General features: G+C 36.9%; 1 protein-coding gene across 2 annotated transcripts; it reads right to left on the bottom strand.

The window, feature by feature from the left end:
• Nucleotides 1-410: 410 nt before the first annotated feature.
• On the bottom strand, nt 411-23,892 carry mtbp (MDM2 binding protein). 2 transcript variants are annotated; one of them, XM_079895473.1, is made up of 22 exons: nt 23,703-23,892; nt 23,498-23,578; nt 23,334-23,407; nt 22,802-22,944; nt 22,548-22,606; nt 22,276-22,417; nt 22,035-22,149; nt 19,180-19,302; nt 16,637-16,731; nt 15,384-15,450; nt 15,071-15,188; nt 14,697-14,867; nt 12,231-12,344; nt 11,488-11,640; nt 10,456-10,543; nt 10,070-10,228; nt 8,578-8,673; nt 8,219-8,470; nt 3,395-3,590; nt 2,512-2,625; nt 1,496-1,561; nt 411-1,335 (listed from the first exon to the last, which is right to left on the bottom strand). In XM_079895473.1, the coding sequence occupies exons 1-22, from the start codon at nt 23,764-23,766 to the stop codon at nt 1,297-1,299; spliced, it is 2,529 nt and encodes an 842-aa protein (XP_079751599.1). In that variant the 5' UTR covers nt 23,767-23,892; the 3' UTR covers nt 411-1,296. The 2 variants fall into 2 exon arrangements, with proteins under 2 accessions (XP_079751599.1, XP_079751600.1); XM_079895474.1 differs by lacking the exon at nt 19,180-19,302 and having other exon boundaries at nt 23,703-23,850.
• Nucleotides 23,893-23,919: the final 27 nt, after the last annotated feature.

Below are 23,919 nucleotides of genomic sequence, written 5' to 3'. Positions count from 1 at the left end.
GGAATGATAAGAGGATGAGTAAATGATGGTGTGAATTAAATACATTTTCAGATTCTACACACGTCCTCTTCCGTGTTTTACTCATTACTTCTACTGTTTAGGAACAATAACGTTATTTATACTTCCTCATTTTCAGCTTAAGTTTCAATAAATGGTCACTGGGAGGAAGTTTGAAGTTCTGAAAATTACAGCATGTTTTCATAGTACAATGAACTCTTATGAAAGGATCAAGGAAAATTTGATTCCTCATGATAGGAACCATTTTTATATCAAGACGTCAGCATGGAGAACAAAGTGAGACGCTTAAACACTGTAGAAAAGAGCTTCTTGTCAGTCTGCAGTTTAATAGAGATCCAAATACTGATTCAAAGCTGGGGAAACCAAGTATCATAATGTATCGAAATAAACAGAAACCCTATTAAAAGAATCTGTTTTATTATTCACTATCATAACATTGAGTTCCACCCTATTAACCAGAGCAGCTCTGTTGATAAGTAGCGAGTGAGTTCAGATTGCATGTTGCCTTCGAGGGCTCTCAGGGCTGCCAATGTAATGTGCAACCCCCCTCCCTCCTTTCCCATCACCCCTCTGGGCACCCAGAAGTGAGAACAATGGCCCTGTGTGGGACTGGAATGTGTCCGGCAACTTTGCCAAACGAGACACCCTCAACCCTCTCTGGGCAAGGAGTACCAGGGAGCAAATACTCTTTATGACCTCAGTCCAGTGTGACCTTTTGATCCCAACACAGCAGTCATTTCGGGGCAAACTACTTGCGAGATCTGTGCAGTGGAGGTTTAGCGCCGATAACTTGTGTGTGATAAACAAAAAGACGTGGTAATTAGAGGGCATGATGAGGTTTTGGAAAAAAAGCTTGAAAGTTTCATGTGTTCCTTGTTTCATGCTCGAGTGGTGATTTGAGTGAACTCTGATTACTGAAATGTGATCTGGTCAGAAACGCCCTCTGACTGATTTTCATGATGCAAAACAGGGTTTCTCGGAAAACATGCAGCCATATTTGGCTGTTGTTTGTCAGATAGAGTTCACGACATTTCTTTTCTAGTGAAAACCATGTAAAAGCAAATAAAATAACTTTTTAATACATTAAAATCAATGATTATCACAAATCCGTAAAAAACAACAGAAACATAATTATGTACATGCCTGCTTCCATGATTAATGCTGTGAGAGGTTATATAGCATTAGAAGCTCTTTTCTACAAGCTTATACAATTTTTGTAGCATCATGACATCCTGCTGCAGGTTTACCTTCAACGTTTCTGACTGAAAATTCTTCTGTTCATCTTTTAGAAGATTTCTCCACAACCCAATCAATCACCTGTGGATGAGAAAAGTGTGTGTGTGGAAATCTATTACATTATATCAATTTTGAAGGCATCTTACAAAATCAAACCACTCAAAATACAATAACAGTTGTAAACGGTCATGTTCAACAACTCAGGTGTGCCAGGCATCTCAAACTGAAGTGTGTGCTTTACCTGTTTGACATTGTTACTGGCTGCTTTCTTCATTTCCTCGTGAAGGCCACGTGAGGTTTTCAGATCCTGTTGCAAAACAAACAGGTTGCTGAGGCATAACGGCTTAATGAAAAACACTTTAGAAGCCAAGCTTTGCTAATGATTTATTACATTTATGCATGCATACACCATTCAAAATTCAAGTCAGTAAGATTTTTGTTTGAAAGAAAATACTTTAATTCAAGTATGCATTAAATGAATCAAAAGTAACAGTAAAGAAAGACATTTACATGATTACAAAAATGACCTATTTCTAATAAATTATTTTCTTTCCATTCATTGTAGAATCATGAAAAAGTATCAAGGTTTCCACAAAAATATTAAGAACCTTTTTCAACATTGATAAGTGTTTTTGATGTCTCACCAAATCAGTATATTAGAATTATTTCTGGAGGATCATGTAACACTGAAGACTAAATTGCATTCTAAAATATATTTAAATAGGTATTCACATAAAGCTCCCTCATTCTACTCAGAACATTTACTGAAACAAAACGTCAAAAATGGATTGTTTAAAAACTTCTGATTATAACAGTCACAACCATGAGCACTTATAGCCACTGATGTTTATACAGTACATCAATGTCTATTCAGTATTCAGCGATTTGACCTGTCCTGATGAACAACACCAAGACGCTAGTAAGTGCAGGTTAGCCTATCATAAAGGCCATTTTTATACTGAGGTCTTAAAGGTACAGTAGCAAAGCCAGCCTGTATAAATTGAGCAAATTATGAATGATTTTTGTGCACGAAAAAACCTTGAATAACTTTTTTTTTTCTCCACACCAAATGCTTTAGGAACAAAGAGAATTGAAACAAGTTTTTCTTGAACTAAGTTTTTGCTCCCCTGTCATGGATAAATGATGTACATAACATCAATCGGCAGCGTTTACACAGCATATTTTGAGAGCTTCAAAGATGTCCTAAAGGCAGGACAGCAGGGTGCGAGGGGGGAAGAGGCAGCGATTCGTACCCACCTTCAGATAAAACTTTGATATGTCAAACAGTCTTTGACTGCAGGCTTCAAAGCACTTGTGCTCGCTGCTGATCCCGTGTTTATCGAGCGTCTTAGCAACCACCTCCCTCAGCATCTGAAGCAGAAACACCGGATGAGAACGATGCACAATCACGTATCTATAGCACTCACAGACCTCACATAAAGCCCTGACATTTGCTGATGACTGTAGTAGTGAATTCACTGAATAAGAAGGTTTAAGGTTTTAAATGGTTTGAGAGCTATTTTGGTTTATCACTTGGCTCTCTGGAATATTTGATTCTAACTGGTCAAACTGCAGCATTTAGTGGGCAGATATTTTGGTACTGATATTTTAAACTGGTTGCTAGGGCAGGGGCAATGGTCAAATATGCAATTTCCTACATAGCTGTACTAGTTTTATGTCTCTCTTAGCACCTGAATCAATATTTCATAAATTGTAATTGTTAAATTGTAAGGTTATAAGCAGGATAATGCACAGTCAGTCAGTCAGTCATTATTGGAGATTGTTCATTTATTGATAGAGATTGACTCTATTCATTTAGAGATTTGCTAAAAAAAATGACATTTAATAGTTATTCAATTCTTTCTTTTAAAGATTCATTTTAAGTGAGCATTAGATGACGTCAAAAGGTCATCCAAATATAAAAATAAGCATGGACAATTAAATACCCAATATTGACCTATTTATAACCAATATCTAATCTAAAACTCTAACCTATCTCTAATGACCTAATCTCACATGATAAACAAAATGGTACCAATATAGTGCATACTAATGCACTGCTAATGTAGATTTTACCCCAAATTTCAGCAGAAAATATGAAGGTATGAAAATTCTTTTTGATCTGGTAATTAGCACTTACCCTGTTGTGTTTCTGGGAGCGGGACTCGGTCTGGGTCTGGCTGGGTTTTTGACTGGGTGCGGGGTCGGCTACAGAAGCAGAGCGTCTGGCCAGACCCGAGCTGGAGCGCGAGTGGGCCGCCTGCTGCCGTAGAGCCCCCACTGCAGGGTGAGTGCCACCTGCGCCCAGAGATTCAGAGCTCTCTGATTTACAGAACCTACGAGCGGCAGAAAGGGATTTTAATGGGGATGAGGTGGATTGTGTAAAATATTGCTTCTCTGAGATCATCAATCCCTCAATCTCACTTTCTTGTTAACATCAAACCTTGAATCAAAATGACTTGATGTGAGGATCTACTCAAGCACTGGAGCACACACTTCTACCTCTTTTTCTTCTGGAGATCTCAGCTCTAGCACTCTCATTCTAAGCCTATTTAATAAAAAACTCTGTTCCAGGAGCATCAGCCTTTAACATAAATTTCCTGGCTCCTGCGTTTAGCTCCCAATGATGTGACACCGCTGTGGTAATTTCAGAGCGGAGCAAAGTCTGAGATGATGATAGGCCTTAAAATTAATGTGGTCCCTGGAGTTCAGTGGGTCAGCATTTAAAAAAAAAAAGTCAATAACCTCATGTCCTGGCAACACATCATCTAATGCACGCTGGGCTTCTGCGGCGACAAAGAAGGCCAAACATTAGACATTTGATCACTGCCATATTTGAAGCACATTTAGAGAGGTCCTTTGTGATTTAAACTAAAAATGCTGGAAAAGATGAGACTTTGACATTCATTACAGCGCTGCTCAGTGATTTTCATTCATTGCTCATTTCACACTTTGACAAAGCCATCAAGCGACAATCTATATTCAATTTCGTTGTGAGTGACGTATGATGCAGTCAAATGCATGTAAAGTGGTGGGACAGAGGGGCAGATGATGGCAATGATGAGAGCTGGGAGAACTAGAATGAGCCACACAGGAGAATCAATATCTGACGTCTTCAGAAAATTAGAGTAACTAGAGAAACATTATTTTGACTGTCTAAATGAATGGCACACTGGTGTGAAGTGGTGTGTAACGATGGCTTGACTTATGTATGTAAAGATCGACAAACGTGTACATGTGGACAAACACACATATATATACCCCACATGTACACGATTATCACAATATCTATAGAAAAAAAAAAAGCATAAATTTGCCTATCATTAGATGTCCTGCATCAGAAATAAGGGTGTTTCAAGGACAGGCTGTTTTAATGATATTCTGTTTGTCGATCTTTACATAAGTCAAGTCATCGTTACACACCAGTGTGCCATTCATTTAGACAGTCAAAATAATGTTTCTCTAGTTACTCTAATTTTCTGAAGATGTCAGATATTGATTCTCCTGTGTGGCTCATTCTAGTTCTCCCAGCTCTCATCATTGCCATCCTCTGCCCCTCTGTCCCATCACTTTACATGCATTTGACTGCATCATATGTCAACTCAAAGCGAAATTGAATATAGATTGGCGCTTGATGGCTTTGTCAAAGTGGGAAATGAGAAATGAATGAAAATTACTGAGCAGCGCTGTAATGAATGTCAACGTTTCATCCTTTCCAGCATATTTAGTTTAAATCATATATAAATAAATAAATATATATGTATAATAAATAAGTATAATAAATAAGTATAATAAATAAGAATAAATAAATAAATATATATATATATAAGCACACGACTTAGTAATGTCAGCGCGTTTTACTAATTTGTTCCCTCGTTTTACTTAACTGTGGCCATGTTGTAATAATTCTTTTTTTTTTTAGTTAAATCAAAACGAGGGAATGAATTAGTTCATCATGGCCACGATTTACTAAAACGAGGGAGCGAATTCTTAATCCATGGGAACAAATACTTAATTCTTTATTCCTGGCCACGATACATATTTTCGTATATATTTTTTTGTCCACGTCATGTGCATTTTTTTAACTATGAAGGAAAAACAAAACACTAAAGTTATCTGACAAAAATGATTTGCAAAAAAAAAGGCAAACTACAGCTACAGGTTTTATATTACAATGCAAAAAAAGCATAGAAAAAATATAGCTGCAAGCAGCAATTAGTTGGGTTCAAGTGTTTTAAGACCTATATGCCCTCTAAGCTGTGACCCGAAATGTAGGGCTCCATGATGGAGAATATGCTAAAACACACACATAAATGAAAGGGTTCAACAAAAATACTTAACACTAGGGCTGTGTATTGGCAAGAATCTGGCGATACGATACGCATCACGATACATGGGTCACGATTCAATATATTGCAATATATTTCGATACTGTGCAAAAGGCAATATATTGGGATTTTTTTAAAGTAAAATATATTAAAAATATTTTAAAAAAGACATGATGTGCATAAAAGTCAAAGAAGTTTACTTTAGGTAAACAATTCAGTACACAGAAAATCAAACTGCCAGTTTGGGATTGTGGTTCACAGGTTCTTAGTGAGCAAATTTGTATATGCTCAAGTAGGCCATAATAAAAGAAAATAGGTACATAGCCCCTGTCACAATACAAAACAACAACGTGAACTGGACGAAAATGAATGAAAGTGGATGAAAGTGAACAAAATGAATGTGTCATATATTGAAATCAAGTTTTATGTGATAAAAGATTTTAAAAGAACTGGACGCGCGAATGAGGCGAACCGCGCCGCGCTAAACGCCTCGTGCCGCAGGACCTCCAGACGCGCGTAAACGCGTCTTTGCATTGACTTAACATTGAAATCACTCGCGCCAGATGCTCTTTTCGCGTTTGGTGTGAACGATGCACGCGATTACATTTAGAAATAGACAAGCTTTGTTTCCAAATGCACCAAGCAAAGATATCCTATCAATTGTATAAACTTTTATAAAGCCAGCCAATATAATCACAATAAACACATCCAAAATGAAATATTTAACATATATACGCAACGTCTAATTTGTAAACAAAATGATTTACGCACTAAATCCAGCATAAACTCCGGCACAATTTGCATATGTTTAAACTCTCAAGACAGACGTCACATCCCGAACCTCACAGCAATTGGCTGCCAACTGCGTTTTTCGCTTGATATTTGTATAAAGGAACTGTCTAACTTTTTGACGCTCTCGGTCGCTCTCAACGCTTTCTCCGGTCCGCTGTCAATCCTAAAATGTCCAGTGGACACGCACCGTTATAGGCGAGCCTGGCGAGGACACTAGTGGTGCGTCTCAGCATAGCTATCTAGTGGTAGGGAATTAAACAACATAAACGTGAACCACTGTCTTACGGTCTTACCATGAATATTTTTGGACGTAAAAAAAAAAATAAATAAAAAAAAATCGATATTGCGTTTTTGAAAATCGATACAGTATTGCAAAATAAAATATCGCGATACTCAGGTGTATCGATTTTTTCTTACACCCCTACTTAACACACACTATATCATGCACATGCACACACATTTTGTTGTAGATATAGGTATTTTAATGATAGGTAGCAAAATGCTTACTGCAAGTCTCCTCTATATTACATCATTTTCAGGTTTCACATTAATCATAATGTGGCACAATTGTCAAAACTGATGCCAAAGGAAAAATTAAGTGATAAATATTGACAAAATGTGATTATAAATGTTATAATAGTTATTAAGAAAAAGGAGATTCAAAATATGATATGAATATTGTGCATTTGTGTGATATATAGGGTGTGAAACGTGATAGTTCCACCCGGTGGCCGCTTTCTTTCAAACTTTGCATAGACCTCTAGGGACACGAGTCAAACAGGCCCAGCGAGTTTTGTTTCGATCGGCCTCTATTAACCTGGTCTAATAGGTGCTCAAACTTAATTGGCCAATGGCAGCCATGTTTTTCACGATAAACGAATGTCCTCATAAATCATCATGGCAACTTGGACAAAGACACTGCATGCCAATTTTCAAGCCAATTGGACTAAAAGTTGCATAGTTATAGCTGTTTTTGTTTTTTTCATATTATAGCGCCACCAAGTTGTGAATTGCCACAGATTTTTTGTGTGTCCAGTGACCACAGAATGAGCTCGTACATGAGTCTAACGAGTTTGGTGAAAATATCTCACTGCATTCAAGAGTTATAGCCATTTTAGTTAAAGTGGCCCTGCCTACTTCGAACGTTTTGGCGTCCTGTCGCGAGTGTGAATGAATCACCAATCAAAATTCTTTTGACAACTTTTTGCCATGAGGGTCTCTAGATGATGCATGTCAAGGTTCGAGATAGCAAAGTTTGAACAGATTGAATTTATTCATAAATAAACATTCATCAGTGAACAAACAGACGCTCAACTGTAATTGCTTAGACATGCAAGAACAAACCTTTCTTGAGGAAGCCCAAATGTGCTGTGTAACAAAAATGAACCTCGTTGGTTCTCCGACGTCAAGCGAACACGCTTGAGCTTCCGTTTACCATATCTGATGTGTGCGTTGATGAATGTCTATATGTGAATATATGTGAATTCAATCTGTTCATCATTTTCTCTTCTGAAAATTTGGACTAAACCGCTCAATTCATATGGATTAGTTTTACATTCTCTTTATGAACTTTTTGAAGCATCAAAGTGGTAGTTGCTTAGACTGTCAATGGAGGGACAGAAATCTCTAAAATGTCATTAAAATATCGTAATTTGTGCTTCAAAGATGAACGAAAGTCTTACGGGTTTGGAATGACATGAGGGTGAGTAAATGACAGAATTTTCTCAATTTAAAAAGGAAATGTTACCTGATGCAAAAAAATATATATAAAAGGAAGACCACTCATACATAACAAAAAGACATGAGATGACCCTTCACCATTATTATGCATACAGTGTTCTAACCTCTTGTGTTGCTGGAGGTCTGATTCGCGTGAGCGGCGTTTGAGGCGGGACGACTCGCTGTGCAGAGTTTCACCGTCAGGTACACTGCCCGGTTCAGACAGCACAGCTGGGGAGGGTGCAGGGCTGAGGGTGAATGGCACAGGGCAGGGCTCCTTACAGCATGTACTCTGGGTCTCATATCTTATTAGACGAGACTGCAGCTTCACAAAGCCACGGTCTCGCTCAAGACCCTTACACTCATCCAGACAGAACCTGAAACACAACCAGAGAATACTTGAGAAGATGGAAGAGGAAATAAGGAGGATATATTTTATATTGGATCGGTTTTTATGTAGACGCACACACACATGCACGCTTACTCTATTCCGTGGTAGTGGGATCTGGCGGCCTTTGAGAACGGGAGCGTAGTAACCTTTCTAGGTGTGAGGTCAGGAGACAACTGAAATGCATGTTCGCTGCACAAACAACAAAAACACAAACCACATTCAGAGACATTCAGTTCAGGAATTTAAATACATAGGAACATTTCTAGAGATTGTGTGATAGAGGGCCAGTTATGTGGGAAACCTTCACAATCTATTAAAAACGTTAAAAAAAAATAAGACTTCATTATCTTTGGTATTGTGGTCTAGTACATAACCTCCGTTCCAAACGCATATGACATTTTTTTTTTAAATACAATTTAAAACATGCATAAAATTATTTACTATTTAACTGTTGTATTTAACTACATTTTAAAGCATGAATTAAACAGTTTTAAATAATGTCTATTGATTTGTCCATATAAATTTTGATTTATTTATTTTGTATTTTTATGTTTAAATTATTTCATAACTTATTATTACAATACAAGTGTCACTGCTTGTTTCCCATACAGGTAGGTCTGTCAAGCTCCCAAATCAGAAAATAAACACCAAAAAAACATCATAAAAGTGGTCCATATGACTCATGCAGTCTTCTAGAATCATGACCGGTTTTGTTTATCAGCAAATAAATAAATAATGGTATATATAGATGAGGTATGTATGTATGTGTATGTGTGTGTGTGTGTATATGTATGTATGTATGTATGTATGTATATATATATATATATATATATATATATATATATATATATATATATATATATATATATATATATATATAAATATATATATATATATATATATATATATATATATATATATAAAAAAGAGAGAGAGAGAGAGAGAAATATATATATATATATATAAAAAAGAGAGAGAGAGAGAGAGAGAGAGAGAGAGAGAGAGAGAGAGAGAGAGAGAGAGAGAGAGAGAGAGAGAGAGAGAGAGAGAGAGATATGCATGTATGAGAGAGGTATGTGTGTATACAGCATTTACTGAAAATCTTCCCTTCTTTAATATGGACCCATTTGAGGGCTGGATTTACTGTCAACATTCGCCAGATTAAAAACAATGCAATTGACACCAATGTGGTATTTTTGCTGCCCAATTTTTCAAAACTTTTACGCTGCTTTTTTTGTTGTTGTCATTTTGGAACTTGAAAGGCCACATTCATTTTTAATATATGGAAAGGGGTGGACAGAATATTCTTGAAATATTCACGTACTGTGTTCCATAGAAGAGAGTCGTGGGTTTGAAACCGTAAGAGTGAGTAAATAAAATACTTTCATTTTTGGGTGAACTTTCCCTTCAAGAGCAGTGCAAGCTGAAAATAAAGAAACTTGAATGATGTTTTAAAACTTTCTACCATGCGCAGTGCGCACACATGCTCCATTCTTGTTTTGAGGGACTTAAATTGCAGTTTTAATAAGCTAGGGGGGAAAAGTCATTAAGAGATATCATGTCAGAAACTGTGTGTATGACCAACCCTCTAAGCACTGGCAGCGGCTGTAGCTCTCCGCTAGGCAGTCCATCAGGGGTGAAGTGTTTGAGCAATTCTCTGGCATCCAGCAGTGTAGAACTTCCCCTCTGGCTATCTTTAGGCCCCATCAGACTCTCGGAGGAACCACTACTGAACAGTCTGCACCTGTGGACGACACTGAAATGTATTCATCCAACTAAACACAAATGTACTTTTCCAACCACTGAACAAATACACAAGCTATTTCCTCATCTGATACATTGTTTTGAGATTCAATAAGCCCTCAACAGAGACAATAAGCCAGGGCTCCAGAAATGATAACGTGGTGAACAAACATTATTCTGAGTTTTCATTTAATGTGATATGGTACAAGACAAGATGATATGGTTTACCTGGACCTTTGTCGGACTCTCAGTATTTTCTCGTAGTTTTGTAGGACGCTCCTCTCAGGCCATTCTGTGTGAGAAGATTGTTTCACATCTTTGGAAGAACATGTAATGGATAGAAAGAGCAACAGGTGGAGTAAATAAAAGTTAATGTTGTTAACTTTTATTATTTTAATCTTAATAAGAACACGGTGTTAAACCAAGTATGCAAATAATATAAGGGCCTCCTATATCTTTTGACATCAAAGGCACAAAGGTGTCTCGAATTAAACTCTCTGATATTTTGCTGCATATTTACCTGTCGTTGATATTTGGTTTACATGTGCACTGTGCAGTCACATTAACAAAAATCACAGGCAAAAAAAAGGTCCATTGTCTATTGTCAATAGTGTAGAGCAGGGTTCCTCAAATCTGGCCATGAAGAGTTTAGCTCAAACCCTGATCAAACTCGCCTACCTGTAACTGTGTAGACCTTGACTAGCTTGTTCAGGTACCTTTAATCAGGGTTGGAGCACAACTCACACAGAATTCTCAAACCAAGCAGCGCAGGCAAATATTTCACCCTTGCAAATATTTCCATTTGCATGGATTCGTATTGAAATTACTGGATTTCACTTGCGACAATTTTGCTGAACAAATGTGATGCGACACACCTTTAGTCAGTCACACTTCTTTCGTTTACCCAATAAAAAAGCCAGTTCATTTTTTCCAGTTCAGCCTGTGGCATGTTAATCATTTAAAAATAAAATTAAAAATAATGCAGTCAATAATAATTTTAGGATGTTTAGCTTTTACACGTTTTGTTAACTTTTGAACAATGAACAAATGTTTTATGTAATATAAAATCTGGGTAATGAACTAAAACCTGTCAACAAGCACTGGTCTATATTGGAGTTTTATATATTAAATATGTTTAATTTACAATATTATACATCATATCAATCACAGTTCACAATATAACAAATATTTTCCACCATAAAAATGATTATAAATGATGCATTCTTAAAGTAAACTGCTGTCTATGAAAGTACCCCTCACCACTTTTATTAGAAGATGAAGTTTGGTTGTGTTTAGAGGCTCTGGGCAGTGTGGCGTCGTGCATCTGAAGGTACTGCTCTCTGGCCAGACTCAGCAAAGCCTTCAATTCATTTACAGGAATGGTGGCAGGCTTCTGGACCTCCTCTCGTCGCCCTAGCCACAGATGAGGTCCATCATTAAATGTCTCTCAGTAATCATACTAACATTCTGTCCATTCAGTCTTTCATTTTGTTGTAATAACTTAATCAATTACTACAATAACATTCCCACTGGAGCAACTTAAGTACCTTATTAAAGAGTACAATTGTTTATGATCACACATTGTGGCATCTCAAGGGTAGTTTTCACATAAATTCGCTAACAAATTGTCCCATATATTTACTCTGTATGAAGGGTCTACATAGAAAAGGAGTTAGTTATTTGATACAGCCTTTGAAACTGGCTTGCATTTTTTGGCTACAAGCCTAATAACAAAGCTCTGACATACCAAAATTATTCTATCAATCACAGCCTATCATGCGTCACAAACCTCTGTTAACACAGCAGGTGTCGAGATTCTGACAAAGGCTCTATTGTTTACCGCTCAAAAGAGTTCCTAATTTTCAAAAGGTGCACAGGTGAGACTGAGAATGTGTGACCAGAGGAATATGATTAGCGATGTGCTGCTCTGGGGTGACTGAAGAACAGCGTGTGAATACTTGGAGGTCCTGGTGAAAGGTTTCCGTTGCCTGGGAAACACTTACGGCAGCATTCCTTGAGGACCAGGGTCTGCACCTTGGCCAGCTTTCTCTCCCTCTGCAAGAGCTGCTCTCCCCGGAGATACGGCAGGGACCGTGGCCAGTCAGCAGTGCTGCTCCCTGTGGAGAAAGAAGAAGGAATAAGAGTCTGACAATGCAGAAAATTGAGTCGAGAGAGGTGTTAATCATGTCTACAGCAAAGAACCAGGAGAGAAGCTTGTCCAAAATGTCCAATTACTAAAATGCTGCTATTCTTTCTTAGAGGATTTGTTTTGGTTATGTAATTACTCTTACATGTGTACTATTTAGAAGAGCCATTATCTATTTTCACTGTACTTTCACTATTGAAAATTCTTCATGAGCTAAAATTGAAGTAAGCCATGCTAATCTTTAAAACCACAAACTTTTAAACTCATCTTTCATAACCATTCAAGTTCCCAGTAACAAGCATTTGCATGTCCACACTGGACACAAAACTGCTGTAAGGCCTGACACAATCACAGCTAATCAAAAGATATTTGATGTTTAAATGTACATTCACTGTGGGTAATGCTCCTGTCACTCATCACAATCAAAGCTGGTTAGGAAAAATCTTTTTATTTCTTGTTGCGTTCTGTCATGCCAGATTAAGACACAGATGTGGAGAACTGCAGACTGATTTATTTCAAATGGTACTTGTTCTTTAGAACAATTCAGACTACATTTTATTAACCCCAATGAATTCACAATCTTCATATACCTTTTGCATTCCCGGGTCAGTTTTGACCAAGTGGAACTTAAGCTTATAAAACATTCATAAATTAAAACAACTTTGTATTTGATTAATAATGTCTTAGCAACATGTGAAAGCACAACTATTTAGAGCTTTTTTAAAGTTACTGTGTTATTACCATGTTATTACTACATTAACGACTATAAAAAAAAAGAAAAAGATTGAGATGCATATTTGAACAAATACTTATATGAAATATAAGAATTACCAGCATAAACTCTTCAATTGATTTAATGGCTTTGACTTTGTATAATGGCTATGCATTAGTGGATTACACATATAGTTCTGAATTAGTGGATTCATCTTTTTTTTTTTCCAGAATTAAAAGCATAGTTTAAACAGAAGTGTAAAAAATGGCTCAAACAAGATTTGAACACACTTTTTAAGTATAGACCTGAAAATAACATTTCTGACTTAAAAGCATGCAAATTATGTATTAGCTCATTTTTTAAACATACAATTAGTAAAGTGGTAAATTGTTGGTTAAATTGTAACACTTTTATTGCCACTCTAAGATGCTTAATACTTTGTTAAATTTAGATGCTTAATACCTTGTTCAATTTATGGAACCAAGACCTAAAAATTACCCCCCCCCCCCCAAAAAAAAACACTGATGATATTTTAATCTGACTGGCTTGCGGCAAGCTGCTTATAGAAACCACCCAAAGAGCACACACACCTGAGGGGTTTCCTGGAGTGCTCATCACAATGCACTTTCTCAGATAAGCTCCTGTATGAGCTGAATGTCCATTTTTTGTCTCATTTTTTCTTCAAAACAACCTCTTGCCCAAACTCTGTGGTCTTTAGTTATCAAGCCAGGTTGAATTATGGATCTGGCACAAGTTTCTGAGCTCCACAGGAGGTTCTGAGCAAACCCACGCATTCTCTGATCTCAAGAGCAGCAATTTACCCCAACAAAGGTCTCCAGCAGTGGGCTTAAATACAGCCATTCTCGCTGTACAAAGAGCTTTTAAGAGTAGTAGTGAACCACAAACCACCTGATTACATGAGTTACAAATAGATGTTAATCAATGAGAAGACACGGACAGTGCAAGAATGATACTTTACATGAAATAACCATGTGTTTGAGTGTTAAAATTTCATTATACTGCAAAAAGGGAAAGTGGGAAAAAGCTTTTAGGAGGAGAAAGGCATACCAAATATGAGTTTGTTTACTTGGAAATTTGTCCAGAACTAAATGTCCTCGTTTGCTCTATCAAATAAAATATGGGCTTGATAAGGTCTGAAGCCTTGTATAACAAACTGCTGTTTTTGACAGAAATATGGTGGTTTATTTGTGTTTATATGGAAAACAAGACTATAAGTCTGTGGCTGTGTTCTTTTCAATCCAGTGTTTTCAAAAATCATACTAATGAGAAAAAGTAATGTGTTCTACATTTATGAACATTGCAGTTCTGGTCTTAGTGGAGCATAATGTCTCCTCTGTGTCATCTTTCTTAGTGTCGTCCAGGTGGCCTCAGCTGCTGCTGTGATAGATGAGACTGTTGTATGGGGTTTAATTTGACTCTAATAAATGCGGTTCTTGAATGCCAAGGGGTCCAACTTACTTTAGAAGAACCATATTAGTTTTCTCAATCAAGAGTACACGTTGATTTATAACTATGCTCAAAGGCGTACTATTGCATTTGTGCATATTCATTCTGACATCGGCTGTGCATTTAAAAGACTGGTGATCATACCTGAGGAAGGCGGAACTTTTTCCCTGATGAGGGCATTGAGGGTTGCCAGGGCAGCGGCTCCATTGATCTGATTGGCCGTGTGTATCATTCGAGCTGTGCAGCCTCCTGACTCCGCCCCCTGCACCAAGAAGAGGTAGTGGCCTCTCTCACCTTTTACCTCCACATTAGGCACTGGAAGGATGAAGAGTTAATAGCACACTAGCAAATACACAGGAATAAAAGTAGGCAACTGCAGCATATAAATGTCAGCATATAATTTAACAGCGTGTGATGTGAGTGCTGGGCGGCACATTCACATGTGCATGGTACAATTATACATATTAAGAGCCTTAAGAACAAAGTGTAAGGCTGTTTTTATTAAACATTGCTCATACCAGGTAAGTCCTTGGGACGTTTGGACATGAAGTCTCTCCATTTACAGGAGCTGAGCTGGGAGGCTGCTGGGAAAGTCTCAGTGCTTATCACGCAGGACAGAGAAAACAAAGCTCCCACCTGCAACAGGAGACACTTCTTATCACTGTCACCCCAGTGTTACAGCTATGGGAAATATGTTGTTGGTTGCAAGTTATCAATATCCGACCATCAGTCTCAAAGGACTTTGACAGCTTTGGCTACATCTCAATCGGGGAGAGTATATATCTGGCCTGAAGACAATAATTGGTGATAATAGTGTTGGAGACGGCCTACCTCTCCTCGCAATGTGCACAGCTGGTCCAAGAGTAGCTTAGCTTTGACAGATTTGGAAGCCAATCCACTGTGGAAGCACGTCAAGGTGTGAAACAATACAGAGGAAAATGACAGCGCAGTTTACATGCCATCTCAACTGCGTGACATTGAGAGAAGCTTGGTGCAGTTAGTAAATGGCTAATTTCTTATTATCAATGTTGAAAACGGCTGTGCTGCATGATATTTTTGTGGAAACCATGGTGCATTTTATTTCAGGGTTCTTTCATTGAAATTTGAAAAGAACAGCAATTATCAGAAATAGAAATCTTTCGTAACATTATAAATGTCTTTACTTTACTATACTGTAAGTATACTAAGCCCTTACATTTGATAGATTAAAGGAGAAGTTCACTTTTAAAATGAAAATTATGTCATCATATACTCACCCTCATGTTGTTTCAAAGCTGTATGAATTTCTTTCTTCTGCTGAACAGAAAGGAAGATATTTAGAAGAATATCAGTAACCAGACAGTTTTTGGGTCCCAATGACTTCCATAGTATATTTTTTTCCTACTATGGAAGTCAATGGGACCCAAAAACTGTCTGGTTACTGATATTCTTCTAAATATCTTCCTTTCTGTTCAGCAGAAGAAATAAATTCATACAGCTTTGAAACAACATGAGGGTGAGTATATGATGACAGAATTTTCATTTTAAAAGTGAACTACTCCTTTAACAATTAATAAAGATTTTATTTAAAGATGAATAAAGATTGCATAATGCGAAACGCATCATTAATACGCATCATTCATTTTTAAGGCTTTCCCTGAATCAACCAAATTCTTATAAATAAAGCATTCATTAGAATAAATCATGCAGTACCATATACAGGAACCAATAAATATCATTGGTTATTTAAACAGAGAGGCAAATTAATGACGTATTTTTCAGATGCATTTTTGAGATAAATGATATTCATTCTGATTAGTTCATTTACGCATATGAGAAGACTTTAGGTATTCCCTGCCATCCGTACAGTAATTTGAATTAACCTTTGCAGAGGCAAATCATTACACATCTGAAAAAGAAATATTCAAATCATATTTTTTTTTTTTTTTTTTTTTTTTTGTCTTTTGTGCAGTTAGAGTTATGTGTATTGGTAAGAGATACTTTTAAGGAGTGTCAGCCATCTTTGCATCCTCCAACTGACTGCTTATGGATAAAATGCACTAAAATTGACACTTTTGGAGCCTTTGGTCTTTTGGGAAAGATACAGTTCAAACTCTGTGCTGGAATGGAGGAGAATTGGGAGATCTGTGACTCTGACCAGTTGAATCAGTTCCAACAAAGGCTGGTAACACTGAAATACCTAAAACACACAAAAACCAGAAATGCAACTTAGAGTTGTAAAATATTTATGTTCAGAGAGAAATGAACATTTTGTGTCTTTGGAAGCTGCAGCAGAGTCACAGTTTAAAAAAAAGAAATGAATAAATAAAAAAACATTATACACCGGCATGTGCTAGGGATTGTAGATTGTCAGATCAGTAATGCATTATTCAAAACAAAGGAAAAGCAGAAAGAAAGGAAAAAAATATTAGATGACCAAGCAGTTTCAACCAAGCAAAGGGTTGTGTGACCAACAGATTAAAGTGTTACTGGCTGTGACAGCAGCTGGCAAATGAGAAGAAACAAAAACGGCTCTTTACGGTTTATTTGCCATTAGGGGAGTAACAGTTAAAGCTGTTTTGGGGCCGCTGGGTGCTTGTGCCCCTGAGTGTTGAAACAAGATCAGCTTTGTGCTCATGCAGGACTAAACCAGGGCTTTTGGGCTGGAAAATGAGAGGCTGAGAGGAGTTGGCAACATTCCTAACTCTTTATCAGCTCTTTCAGCTTCCATACAAGAGAAGCCGAGCAAAGAAAGAGAAAGTCAATCTGAAGAGATCTGCTCCATTATTCAGTAGTTCTGGGCCCACAAAAAAGACAAGCGCGACGCAACATGGTGAAATTAGTTCAAAGCTACATTTTAAGTAGTCTTAAAAATACTATTCCAAATCCCTTATGAGATTAAAAGGAAAGGAAGGTGATGATAACATCATGTTAACAATTATGAGCAAGTTAAAAAGGTCTACCATGGTGGATATATTTGACATGGCCAGGACTGCTTTACGTTATTTACAATGTAGGAGCGAGGAAGAAACATTATGCATATGAAAATACAAACCAAAACGGTTTCGTTTTTTATGACATCCAAGCAGCATCACAACTCTTTGTATTAAAGGGATGGTTTGGAGTAATTTCAACCTAGGGTCCTTTGCACCATGATCTAGAGCCAAACTTTATTTCCCTTGGTCGAACATGGTGCAAAGGACCATAGGGTTGAAATTACTCCAAACCATCCCTTTAATAGAGAATTCAACTGGCTGTTTTATGATGGATTTGGCTCAGAATCCATTTTATAATATTAGTTACATTATAAATATACACTTTGTGGTGTCAAACGTTAGGTCTTCACTTTTGATGAACAAATCATTCTGATTGCAGATGCCATTTGGTTTGATATTCTGTATATTTAAGGACAATTAAAAAGTAACTTGTGACCTTTTATATGTCCACTGCATATACTGTTACCGTGATGTCAAATTACAGAATTTGGTCATACCGCCCACCCATCAGTGGGATCATCTATTTTTCGGTTTCTGTTATAAAAAGGAAGAGGTTTAAGAAGTGTTATTTCCACCCTTCTGATTTACATTACAGTATTAGTGCTTGTAGTTACTGGAACAGCTCACTGCTGTCATCTCTCATCAGGCGTACGGTTGTGGTGGCAGATGGGAGGTAATGTCTTACTCACTATGATACAGGGGAGAGCAGCATTTTCACATTGATTGCGGTGCCAATAACAATAATAAAGCTCATAAGTTCTGCAGGCGCAAAATAAAAAAGTTAATGGTAGTAATCATCATAGAAGCAGTGAATGTACAGCACGAGCCCTGTGTAAACAGACCGTGGGGTGCAATCGGCTCCGTTGGAGGAGCTGAAGTCCCCACTAATGCCACTGCGATTAGTCTAGAGTGGAAAACTCATTACGATTACATTCCACACTCTCACTTTTATGACAGAACCAGAGTGTAAGAGATGCAGAGAGAGAGCAGGAAACAGCAAACATAAAACTTTAGAGTGACTCTTTCACAGGGCCACAAATGCACTGGATAATTTCAGTCATCCTGTGAAACAATCTTCACTAGGACTGTTTGATATTAAATATTAAAAGCTTCATATGAGAGCTCACTCCCATTTCCCACAGTGGAAAATGGTATGGGTGGTACTGACTCGAAATGTGCCACCTGTAGAGTCACAAATGTGGTTTACAAACAGTATGTTTTATTTGTTTGACATTATTCCTTTCTATTCCCAAACTTCTTTTGCTTGTTAATCATGACATTTCATACAATTTATATTTGTTTAACCTAATCTTACTGATGTTTCTAAGACTTTAATAAATGTTCACAATTTTAACAACCTCAGCATAGGTCACAACAATATGCAATACATCACAGATAAACTAATGTTTTCAAAGACAAAACAGAAAAATCATGTATGTTATCAATGAACATAAGATATAGGGACAACTGGGCTAATAGAGGCCCAGCACGCTGTGCCTACATTTTAATATGAAATATTACGAACAAGAGTCAAGACTGGAACAGAATTCTGTATTAGTGTCAAACACAAACATTTTAAGCATTCTGAAAACACACAAAACTGAGTAATTGTAAGAATCCGTTCAAATCTGGACTAAAATGAAGCTGCTCACCTCATGCTGAAGTTTATGATCAGTGTGGCATTGCGGGTCTGTGTGAGGATACAGCGCATCACTCCAGAGATTTCTCCTCAGAGCTCTCAGACAGAAACCCTCAAACTTCAGCTCTGAGACAAACTAAGAATATCACAACAAAGCAATTTAGAATGAGATGAAGAGAGGCTTACAAGTGTCACTCAGAAGAGTCAATACTTCACAGCAATACTTGTCCTGCTTCTACAACACAAGAGTGACAGAAACTAATTTTTTCTCAAGCACTTTCTTGAAATTGACAAGTTCTTCACATGCTTCAGTCTAAGAAACTGCAAAAACATGAGCTAATGGAGATTTTAGTTATACTCAGAGTGTGAGCAGCCAGCAGCCACAATCCAAATTAAATGAACTGGAAATCCAAACTCAAAACCCTGAACATGAATGATCTTTGTACAGAATTAGGTTCATTTCCTGTATTAAAGCCTATAATTCACTTCAGGCTGGCCCAATAGAACCAGAGCCTCAGACCTTTCCTGGTCCTGATGTCTTTCCTTGACCAAAGCACACACTATGCTGTATAACAGCTCTCTTCCCGCTTAGAGGCTAAATTTCCCTGCTCAGAATTTCCCTGAATCAAAATGTTTTCTTTACATCGGCCACACTTACTAAGTCTTTCCATCTTTGTCTTTATAGTTTCAGAAATCAGTAGGAGTTTCTGTTCTCTCACAGACTACCGGTATTTCTTGCAAGTGTTTGCCCTCTGCTGGACTGAAGGAATTTTGCAGCTGCTCTTTGGTTCTGTTCATTAAAGGTGGCCTGTGTATTTTTCTTTAGTTAAAGTTTCTTCTATACCAGGATAATTTTCAAACAATTATGAGAAGGCAGTTAGTAGGTAGATTTCTAAATTAAAAACAGTTATTTTAAAAGTACATATATACTATTATAGTATTTATTAATATTTTGAATTCGTTTTTACTTTTATATTTTCATTTTAGTTTAAGTTTTAATAATGTTACGTGCATTTTTATTATTTTTATATATTTCCATTTAACTTTAAATTATTTTAATAGCAGTTTTAGTTTAGTATTTTTATTACTTCACCTTCAACTCATTTTATTTCTAATCTAATCTAATATTTTATTTCAGATTTAATAAAACAATATTATTGCAATTCCATCTGATGACTAAAGTGGCACAGAAATTACACACTTCAGTTTTGACCTCATGAACCACTTCATTTTATTATACAGCTTAAAACGAAAAAGAAACCTCTTCAGGGTGATACCCCACTGTGAAATCATCCCCCTAATTATGTAGCTACATGCCACATAAGTAAATAATTAAACAAAAATTATTGACTTATGTAGCACGTCATAAATTTGACATTTTATTACCTCAAATTTACTCACAGTACCTGCTTGAGAAGGCTGTGATCAGTTGCAGTGGTTGTTGTCATGCAATAACAGACCACTAGATGGCACAACTGAAGAATCAGAATTGAGTATTGCAGGGAGCCGTGTAAAAATATTAATGAATGATGCATGCTTCTTCTGCACTAAGCATGGACAAGTTTGTGAAAGGACTGCTAGTGCCAGGTAAATGTAAAGCAGACTATGAATCTACTTCAAAGGTCACAACTACCAAAACAACATGTCTACACTAAATGTGAGCGGCACGATAAAGGCAAATAGAATCCATTATAATTAGTGATGCCGTCTACGCTGTCTATGCGGCGCAACATGACACAATTGACAGTAAACCGTTCTATTTTTGACATATTCCAAGCATTCACGCAACTTCTGACAAAAAGGACAAATGGATTTTCAATGTTCGCTTTGTCATGTCCAGTGTGGATAGCCTAAAGACAAGGAAATATCACGAGGCATATCTCGCCTTTGGTTTCACCAGTACATCACTGGGTAATGAAGAGAGACCACAGTGTGTTGTCTGCCTCAAAATATTAGCTTCTGACAGCATGTAGCTGAACATGTTAAGTCGCCATTTTAGAGACTTAACATCACAAACAGAAAGAGAAGTTGTAGTAGTACCGTATTTAGTAGGCAAAAGTTTGGGCACCACAGGACTAAGAATTTGTACAACAGTCTAAAGTAGTGTGGTCAAAAATACTGATATTTCAATACATATCGATATAGCTCAGGCAGTCTCAAACAGTATTTTGTGTGGCTTATATTGCTTAAATGGTCAAATACACACAAAATTATGTCAAAATGCCGTCTTGGCGAGTAACAGTCAGTTTTAGAACGTAAACAGTTGAGAAAGAAAACATGTTGTGTAAGAGTGTATTGGATCCGTGCATACTGTATGCTCTTGACTGAATACGTTTCAATTGTAACTTTAATTGTAAGCAATGATCTGTATTTATTTTTTACAAATAAGAATATCCAGTGTTATTTTACATTTGATTACTTTTTTTTTTCTGTAATATTTCTAATCCGAATACTACTGTTAAAACCACCATGAAAAATCTAAAGCTGTGTTTATTTCATTAGTCTTTTAATTCTATTGTCTTACTTTGTGCTATCGTTTGCAATATGCTTATTTGTTCTTATTGTATTACTGACTCTTTACTTGTCCTTTTTTGTAAATGTAAAGTTTCAAATAAAGCCATCCTGTGCTGTGTTAAAGCTATTGCAACAAAATTACCCAAATTATCAAAAGATTATGAGATAATAATAAATATATATCTTTATGACAGTAGATATGACAGTTTTCCCCATAGTATTGAAAATTGATCGAATATCAATATTTTTCAAGGTATCGTATCGAAATTAGAAACTTAGTATTGTGACAACACTAGTATAAACTTTTATACCTTTTATAATATATATATATAATATATATACCTTATAATATACCTTTTTCTCTCTAATGTGAAGTCCACCTCTCCAGATCTCCCTCCCATCCACACAGCTTTCAATCACTGATGGAGAACATAAGCGGGCGTCCAAGTACATGGCTGCTTTCTGCCACCTTTACAGTGCAGAAACAAGAGAAACAGAGACATTATACACAAGAAAACTCATAGAGGACAGGCCTATTATTTCTAAAAGAAAACAACAGTGATGAAGAATATTACTGAAGAGTATTAGATTTTACCCTGCTCTATGTTCAGTGACCATGATCATCTGTGCAGAGTGCCACGCCCTCATGTGCTTCAAAGAGCCAATCACAGGCAACATATCCTTTAACCCCGCCTCCTCGCCCACACATAGCACAATAACATCCAGCAAAGACTTCCCTGCCATCAAGAACAAACATTACATCAATACAATAAAACATAGTACTCTCCAAAAGCACATCTATGGTGTAACATCATGCCAAAAATGTATAATGCCTTTATAAACCATTTAATGTTAAAAAAATAGTACCTGGATGAGGAAGTTTGTCTGTTAATTGATGAAGTCCTTCAGCAGCTTCTTCAAAGAGTCTACCATGTTAGTCAATCATCATTGAAATAAAAAACAAAGAGATTAAATTAAGGCATCAAGTAAAGCGAATGTAGATAAACAGATGATAAACAGCTCATGATTGATATCAAATGATTAGTGAAACATGGTTGATTCTTTGGTCCTATAGGTTGTTTGAGATATTATGGGGCGACAGTATAAATCAGAACTCTCACTCTGCATGGGACGGGTTCTCTGTGAGCACACTCTGTTCCTCTTGCTCCTGAAGGGCAGCTACACAACGGTCTAGGGCAGACGGCTCTGATTCCTCACTGTTACTGCGCTGGGAACACAGTTCCTCCCACTCTGAGCTGCACCACTGGAAATACACAGTAAAGAGTGTGTGCGGATGATCGGATGCACTATACCAGAGGTTTTCAATCTATTAGATGCCATGGACAAACAAATATGATCATCCTTATGCAAGAGACCCCATTTTAAATTATGTATTTTAATGTATAAAGAAAACTCATTTAGAAAACTAACTTATTTAAATCCATTTATTTTTACACTTTTTAAACAACTTTTCTCTGAACTTTCCATGGATCCCCTTACAGCCCCCTGGGGTTTCCCAGACCCCAGTTTGAAAATACTATACTACACTATACACTACTACATTATCACTTTGTAATCTAGTTTGTCCCAACCAATTTATAAGACTTGTAATCAATCTAATGTGAAAGAATCAAATATGCATATGTTAATTACCTGTGTTGTACCATAACTGGCTTGAATGGCAAAGTACCATCTCTGTGGAGCAGGACTGCCACTCAGAGAGCAGGCTAAATATATTTAAACAAACACAAAGTCAAACTTCACACTAAAACGGGTGAAAATTGAGTGGCAAATTAGGTTATAATTAATAAACCTACCTGGAAATAGAGGAACTCGTGTTGAACTCGAGCCAGAAATACTTTTAAGGTTATCAAACACTTTTTTTGTTTCATCAACACCTACAATAAAATCAATAAGTGTCAAAACAGCAACAGATAGTCAAAGCTGAGCTTTTGAAAAGGACGTAACGTTAGTTCCGATAACGTTACATTACATTATTTTATCACCATTAAAGCCTCTTACCGTTGAAAGAGCAATCTCTCTTCGGCTCTAGATTGATTATTACAGCTAGCACGTATCTGTCCATAGCTGTATGCTGCTGTGTCCATGTAAAATAAAGCTGACTTGTTACAGAACGAGACAGACTTTTCAAAAACAAATTTACGCGCGTTCACAAACAACACGGACGTTTCAAGATGACGCGCGCGCTACCACAAAATACAGTCGGTAGGAACAGATT

This window comes from Squalius cephalus (assembly GCF_949319135.1).
Source record: "Squalius cephalus genome assembly, chromosome: 15".
Lineage (NCBI taxonomy): Eukaryota > Metazoa > Chordata > Actinopteri > Cypriniformes > Leuciscidae > Squalius > Squalius cephalus.
The sequence above is the reverse complement of the archived record's forward strand: the minus strand, read 5'-3'. Positions and strand labels throughout refer to the sequence as shown.